Source organism: Mustela lutreola, chromosome 8 (genome assembly GCF_030435805.1).
Source record: "Mustela lutreola isolate mMusLut2 chromosome 8, mMusLut2.pri, whole genome shotgun sequence".
Classification (NCBI taxonomy): Eukaryota; Metazoa; Chordata; class Mammalia; order Carnivora; family Mustelidae; genus Mustela; species Mustela lutreola.
The window spans coordinates 12,602,875-12,611,424 of record NC_081297.1 but is presented as its reverse complement, the minus strand read 5'-3'; the positions used below and the strand labels follow the sequence as shown (position 1 = coordinate 12,611,424).

Genomic DNA, 8,550 nt, shown 5'->3' with positions numbered 1-8,550 from the left:
GCCTGGAAACTGCACCAGCAGCTAGCCCAGTCCTCTGTTGTTGCACAAGCATAAGATGCCAGTCTAGACCCCCGATACTTACCCCACCACCATGTGTGCACTTGGGGCTAGCCCAACTACCTGTGCACTTGCACACTGCAGGCCTGGCAAGCCTGACAATTGTCACTGGCCTCTGCTGAAGTGTGCAGGCCTTGGAGTAAGATTGTGGAGGCGTAGAAGAGCACACCAACAGCCAGGGATTCTGTAATTGCTTGTGGGCCTGGATTAGGCCCTGGATTCTGTCACTAGCACCACTAACTGTGTACCCACACATTCCAGGTTTGAATCCTGTCAATGGTCTACTCTACTATACACACATGGCAATACCCAACAGCTACAGTAGTGCATGCCAGTGAGCCTGTAGCTGGGCCTGCCCTTTGCTGCCTTCCATGACCCCACCACTGCATGATGTGGCCAACTGACATGACATGACACAGGCACTTGCAGCTAGACTGAAGCCAAGTATGCCACCGTGAGCTCTGACCACCATCACTACATGCCTTGTCCCTAGCCATTGTACCTGGAAGTGTCACTGAGGACCCCAACTACCCTTGAAGCCACTGTGGATCCCTTGAATGCTTACCAAGGACAACAGTGTTGTCAATGCTGTGAACCCTAGTGGCCCTAGCCAAAGAGAACCATGCCACCCACACCCCACACTTGGTGCCCTGCATCAGCATGCCCCCACTCTGAGATCAAAGTCTTATATTACCCAAGTCAGGCCATAAAGTTCAGGTGACTACTTCAGATGCATAGATCTACAAAAGGCTATTGGAATCACAAAGAATTAGGAAAACATGACTCCACCAAAGGAATAGAGTAAACCTCTAGTACCTGGCCCCAAAGAAATGGAGATCCAAGAATTGCTCAACAAATAATTCAAAACAGTTATTCTAAAGATGTTCAGGAAACTATTAAAAAAAACCATATAAACAACTTAACAAAATCAGGAAGACAATACAGAAGAAAAATGAAAAGTTCAACCAAGAGAAAACATTCTTTAAAAATACCAGACGGAAATTTTGGACCTGAAGAATACAGTAACTGAATAGTTCAATAGAGAGCTTCAATATCAGACTTGACAAAGCAGAATAAAGAATCAGTGATGTAAAAGAGAGATTAACTGAAATTATCCAAATAGGGGAGCTAGAAGGAAAAAGAATGAAAAAGAATAAAGAAAACTTATGAAAATTATGAGGCACCATCAAAACTAAACAAAAGAAAACAAAAAACAATGTAAGGATCACTGGAGTCCCAGAAAGAGGAGAGAAAAATGTGGTGAAGAGCTTAGTTAAAGAAATAATGGCCGAGAACTTCCCAAACCTGGGGGAGATATTTGGAAGTTAATGTTAACTAAGTTAATGAAGGTAATAAGTCACCACAAAATTTTAACCCCAAATGATCTTCTAGAAGATGTATTGTAATGTAACTCACTAAATCAAAGACAAAGAAAGAATTTCAAAAGCAACAAGAGAAAAAAACTCTCTCATACAAGGTAAGCTCCATAAGGCTACAGCAGATTTCTGAGCAGGGACCTTGCAGGCCAGGAAAGAATAGAATGATATTTTCAAAATCCTGTGAGAAAGAAACTGCCAACCAAGAATACTTAACCTGGCAAAGCTGCCTTCAGAAAGGAAGGCAAAATGAAGACTTTCCCCCCCAAAAAAGGAAGATGATGGAGCTCACTACCACTAGAACTGCCTTAAAAGAAATGCTGAAAGGAGTACTTGAAACTGAAATGAAAGGATGATAATTAGAAACATGAAAACACATGAAAATACACAACACTGGTATGCTAACCATTTAACTCTAGTTTCACAGTTAAAGGACAAAACTTTTTAAAAATAACTATAGCTACGTATCACCTGGAGCACTGGGTATGGTGCATAGACAATGAATTTTGGAACACTGAAAAAAAGTAAAATAAAATAAAAACTACAGCTACAATGATTTATTAATAGGTATGCAATATAAAAAGAAGTAAACTGTGACATCAAAAATATAAAAGGGTAGTATATAATATAAAATATATATATATATACTATATAACATATAGTATATAATACAAAATATATCATATTTATATATATATATTTATATTTATAATATAAAAATATAAAAGGGAGTAAAAGGGTAGAGTTTTCATGTGATTGAAGTTTCATTATTATCAGTATGAAATAGACCGCTATACATATAAGATGTTTCATGTAAGCCTCATGGTAACCAAAAAGCAGAAACCTACAATAGATTCACAAATGATACGTGGAAGAGAATCAAAGCATACCACTACAGAAAATCATCAATTCAGAACGGAAGGCAGTCAAAGAGGAAGAAAGGTATAAGGGAACTATAAAACAGCTAGGAAACAATGAGATGGCATAAGTAAATCTTTATCTATCCATAATTACTGTAAATGAAAATGCACTAATTTCTCCCAGGAAAAAAACACAGAGTGGCTGAACAGATAAAATATATAAGACCCACATATATGCTTTCTACAAAAGACTCACCTCAGCTTTAATACATATAGGCTAAAAGTGAATGGATGGAAAAAGATATTCCATGCAAGTGGAAACCGAAAAAGAGCAATTGATGTAGCTTTATTTACATTAGACAAAAGAGACTTTAAGCCAAAAATAGTAACAAAAGACAAAGAAGGCCATTATAGAATGATGCAAGAGTCAACTGATCAAGAAGATACAACAATCATAAATACATATATGCATCCAACACGAGAGCACCGAAATATATTAAGCAAATGCTACTAGATCTGAAGACAGGGGCGCCTGGCTGGCACAGTTGGTAGAGCATGCAGATTTGGGTTTTGGCTTAGGTCATGATCAGGGTCATGAGATGGAGCCCTGCATCATGTTCTGCACTCAATGCAGAGTCTGCTTAAGACTCCTTGTCCCAGGTGGAAAACAATTTACCATACTAATGGACATCAAAAGAAAGCTGGGGTGACAATCCTTATATCAGATCAATTAGATTTTAGGCCAAAGACTATAATAAGAGATGAGGAAGGACGCTATATCATGCTCAAAGGGTCTGTCCAACAAGAAGATCTAACAATTTTAAATATCTATGCCCCTAACATGGGAGCAGCCAACTATGTAAAACAATTAATAATAAATTCAAAGAAACACATAGACCATAATACAATAATAATAGGAGACAATAATACAATATTTAACACCCCCTCACTGAAATGGACAGATCATCCAAGCAAAAAATCAACAAGGAAATAAAGGCCTTAAATGACACACTGGGCCAGATGGACATCACACATATATTCAGAACATTGCATCCCAAAGCAACAGAATACACATTCTTCTCTAGTGCACATGGAACATTCTCCAGAATGGATTCCATCCTGGGTCATAAATCAGGTCTCAACCCATATCAAATGATTGGGGCCATTCCCTGCACATTTTCATACCAAAATGCTCTTAAGCTAAAACTCAATCACAAGAGGAAATTTGGAAAGAATCTAAATACATGGAGACTAAACAGTACCATTCTAAAGAATGAATGGGTCAATAAGTAAATTAAAGAAGAACTGAAAAATTCAAGGAAACAAATGATAATGAAAACACAATGGTTCAAAATCTGTGGGACACGGCAAAGGCAGTCCTAGAGGAAAATATATAGCGATACAAGCCTTTCTCAAGAAATAAGAAAGGTCTTAAATACACAACCTAACTGTACACCTAAAGGAGCTGGAGGGAAAACAACAAAGAAAACCTAGTCCCAGCAGGAGAAGAGAAACATTAAAAATCAGAGCAGAAATGAAATAGAAACTAAAAAATAATAGAACAAATCAACGAAACTAGGAGCTGGTTCTTTGAAAGAATAAATAAAATTGATAAACCCCTGGCCAGACTTATCAAAAAGAAAAGAGAAAGGACCCAAATAAATAAAATCATGAAAGAAAGAGGAGAGATCACAACCAATACCAAAGAAATTCAAACAATTATAAGTACATATTATGAGCAACTCTACACCCACAAATTTGATAATCTGGAAGAAATGGATGCATTCCTAGAGACATACAAACTATCACAACTGAACCAGGAAGTAATAGAAAACTGAACAGACCCATAATCAGCCAGGAGATTGAAACAGTCACCAAAAATCTCCAAACAAACAAAAGCCCAGGGCCAGACGGCTTCCCAGGGGAATTCTACCAAACATTTAAAGAAGAATTAATTCCTATTCTCCTGAAACTAATCCAAAAAATAGAAATGGAAGGAAAACTTCCAAACTCATTTTATGAGGCCAGCATCACCTTGATTGCAAAACCAGACAAGGATCCCATCAAAAAAGAGAATTACAGACCAATATCCTTGATGAATACAGATGCGAAAATTCTCACCAAAATACTAGCCAATAGGATCCAGCAGTTCATTAAAAGGATTATTCACCACAACCAAATGGGATTTATTCCAGGGCTGCAAGTTTGGTTCAACATCTGCAAATCAATCAATGTGATACAATACATTAATAAAAGAAAGGACAAGAAACATATAATACTCTAAATAGATGTGGAAAAGGCATTTGTCAAAGTACAGTATCCCTTCCTGATCAAAACACTTCAAAGTGTAGGGATAGGGGGTACATACCTAAATATCATCAAAGCCATCTATGAAAAACCCATAACAAATATCATTCTCAGTGGAGAAAAACTGAGAACTTTTCTGCTAAGGTCGGGAACATGGCAGGGATGTCTATTATCACCACTGCTATTCAACATAGTACTAGAAGTTCTAGTCTTAGCAATCAGACAACAATAAGAAATTAAAGGCATCCAAGTTGGCAAAGAAGTCAAACTATCACTCTGTGCAGATGATATGATACTATATGTGAAAAACCCAAAAGACTCCACTCCAAATCTGCTATAACTTGTACAGGAGTTCAGTAAAGTGTCAGGATATAAATTCAATGCACAGAAATCAGTTGCATTTCTTTACACCAACAACAAGACAGAAGAAAGATAAATTAAGGAGTCAATCCCACTTACAATTGCACCAAAAACCATAAGATACCTAGGAATAAACCTAGCCAAAGAGATGAAGAATATAAACCCAGAAAACTATAAAGTAGGCATGAAAGAAATTGAGGAAGACACAAAGAAATGGAAAAATGTTTCATGCTCATGGATTGGAAGAACAAATATTGTGAAAATGTTTATGCTACCTCAAGCAATCTACACATTTAATGCAATCCCTATCAAAATCCCATTCATTTTTTTTTCAAAGAAATGGAACAAATAATCCTAAATTTTTTATGGAACCAGAAAAGACCACAAATAGCCAAAAGAATATTGAAAAAGAAAGCCAAAGTTGGTGGCATCACAATTCCAGATTTCAAGCTCTATTACCAAGCTGTCATCATCAAGACAGTGTAGTACTGGCACAAAAACAGACACATAGATCAATGGAGAACATAGGCAATAACCTCTTCCATATCAGCCACAGCAACTTCTTTCAAGATGTCTCCAAAGGCAAAGGAAACAAAAGCGAAAATGAACTTTTGGAACTTCTTCCTTATGATTTTAATAACATTTTCTTTTGTATAACTTACTTTATTGTAAAAATATAGTATGGAATACATATAACACAAAACACAGGTTAAGTAACTGTTTTTGAACATGTAAGTTTCCTGGTCAACAGCAGATTATTAGTACTCAAGTGCTTGGGGAGTCAAAAGTTATTCACATATTTCTGACTGCAAAGGGTCGGTGACCTTAACCCCTGCATTATTCAAGGGTCAACTGTATTAGAATTAATTATCTGATTGTCAAGGTGGTACAGTAGTTATGCAGAATGTACTGACTTGTAGGATATAAATACTATGGTAATCAGACATAATTTAACAATTGTCTTGCAAATGGTTCTGGGGTAAAAGTTCCTTTTTTTTTCTTCTAATCTTAAGACTGTTCTATAAAAGTAAAAAATAAACAGAAAAGGTGAAAAGCCTTAGGCAAAACTTATTTAACGTGAGGGAAGAGCTATGAATCAGTATTTATTTATTTATCTATTTTTAAAATTTTTTAAAAGATTTTATTTTTTTATTTGACAGAGAGAGAGAGATCACAAGTAGGCAGAGAGATAGATAGAGAGAGAGATGGAAGCAGGCTCCCCGCTGAGCAGAGCGCCTGATGTGGGGTTCGATCCCAGGATCATGGGACCATGATCGTAGCTGAAGGCAGAAGCCCAACCCACTGAGCCACCCAAGCAACCCAGAATCAGTATTTAAAATTAAAATTATACATAGGTATTATGGCACTATAAAAATTAGAATACGTGTAAACATTGACATTAAACTTAGCAGTAATATATCAAAGTAATGTTTGTCTAAATCTCTACGTTCATATGGAGTAATAAAAATTGGAAAATACCAAGAAGTTATCAATTAACATGACTGAAGTATTCATGAAAACTTGGTTGGTTGGGTGCTGTTTAGAAAGCTTGTATTTGGGCAGCCTGGAGCATGTAAAACCCATAAGGCTGATTTCCACATAAAAAATCTGCTTAAAAGTTAATTAGCTGCCGAGAAACATAGCTTAAAATATTATATAAACTTTCATTACACACATGGTCCAGAAATATTTTCCTTTATTAAAGATTTTTGCATATCATACATTTAATAGGAAACAATTAAAATGTTGTGTAAACATCCAGTAAATAAATTTTTACTATTTATCTTTTAGATGCTATACTTTTGCTTCAGAAACTCTGAGTACTCTCTGTATGCTTTTGTTACGTCGTCACAATCTGTATGTCTTTCAAAAGTAGATTCTAAAGAGGTGGCCTCACCAGGTAAGCCTAATTCAAATTCAGTAGCAGCTGAAAAGAAAAAGAATTACAGTCTTTATCTATAACAATTCATTTTTAATTAAAAGTTACTAAAAAAACAAAGTTGAAGCCTAATGAGTGTTATGAAGAATGAAAAATGTCTAATACAACTACAATATAAAATACAAGATCACTTTTATTTTTATTTTTTCCTGCATACTTTTTTTAATAATTTTTTTCAGCATAACAGTATTTATTTTTTTAAAAAGATTTTATTTATTTATTTGACAGAGAGAAATCACAAGTAGGCAGAGAAGCAGGCAGAGAGAGAGAGAGGAGGAAGCAGGCTCCTTGCTGAGCAGAGAGCCTGATGCGGGACTCAATCCCAGGACCCTGAGATCATGACCTGAGCCGAAGTTCCCAGCTTAACTCACTGAGCCACCCAGGCGCCCAAGTATTCATTGTTTTTGCACCACACCCAGTGCTCCATGCAATCTGTGCCCTCTCCAATACCCACCACCTGGTTCCCCCAACCTCCCAACCCCAACCCTTCAAAACCCTCGGATAGTTTTTCAAAGTCCATAGTCTATCATGGTTCACCTCCCCTCCCAATTTCCCTCAACTCTCTTCTCCTCTCCATCTCCCCTTGTCCTCCATGCTATTTGTTATGCTCAACAAATAAGTGAAACCATATGATAATTGACTCTCTCTGCTTGACTTATTTCACTCAGCATAATCTCTTCCAGTCCCGTCCATGTTGGTACAAAAGTTGGGTATTCATCTTTTCTGATGGAGGCATAACACTCCATAGTGTATATGGACAACATCTTTATCCATTCTTCCATTGAAAGGCATCTTGGTTCTTTCCACAGTTCGGCGACTGTGGCCATTGCTGCTAGAAACATTGGGGCACAGATGGCCCTTCTTTTCACAACATCTGTGTCTTTGGGGTAAATACCCAGTGCAATTGCAGGGTCATAGGGAAGCTCTATTTTTAATTTGAGGAATCTCCACACTGTTCTCCAAAATGACTGCACCAACTTGCATTCCCACCAGCAGTGTAGGAGGGTTCCCCTTTCTCCACATCCCCTCCAACACATGTTGTTTCCTCTCTAGTTAATTTTGGCCATTCTAACTGGTGTAAGGTGGTATCTCAATGTGGTTTTAATTTGAATTTCCCTGATGGCTAGTGATGATGAACATTTTTTCATGTGTCTGATAGTGATTTGTATGTCTTCATTGCAGAAGTGTCTGTTCATATCATCTGCCCATTTTTTCATATGATTGTTTGTTTTGTGTGTGTTGAGTTCTTTATAGATCCTGGATATCAACTTTTTGTCTGTACTGTCATTTGCAAATATGTTCTTCCATTCTGAGAACCCTCTTTGTTTTGTTGAGTGTTTCCTTTGCTGTGCAGAATCTTTTGATCTTGACGAAGTCCCAAAACTTCATCTCCACTTTTGTTTCCTTTGCCCTTGGAGACTTATCTTGAAAGAAGTTTCTGTGGCTGATATCGAAGAGGTTTCTGCGTATGTTCTCCTCTAGGAATTCTGATGGATTCCTGTCTCACGTTGGGGTCTTTTATCCTTTTTGAGTTTATTTTTGTGTACGGTGTAAGAGAATGGTCGAGTTTCATTCTTCTACATATTGCTGCCCAGGTTCCCCAGCACCATTTATTGAAGAGACTGTCTTCTTCCCACTGGATACTTTTTCA

At 37.0% G+C, this 8,550-nt stretch overlaps 1 protein-coding gene across 1 annotated transcript in view; it reads right to left on the bottom strand.

Moving 5' to 3' along the window:
• Nucleotides 1-6,649: 6,649 nt before the first annotated feature.
• LOC131838338 (ankyrin repeat domain-containing protein 26-like) overlaps nt 6,650-8,550 on the bottom strand; it is an 83,170-nt gene continuing 81,269 nt past the window's right edge. The window contains exon 18 of the mRNA XM_059184301.1: nt 6,650-6,887. Coding sequence (XP_059040284.1) covers nt 6,748-6,887 — 140 coding nt within the window. The 3' untranslated portion in view covers nt 6,650-6,747. The remainder of the gene's footprint in view (nt 6,888-8,550) is intronic.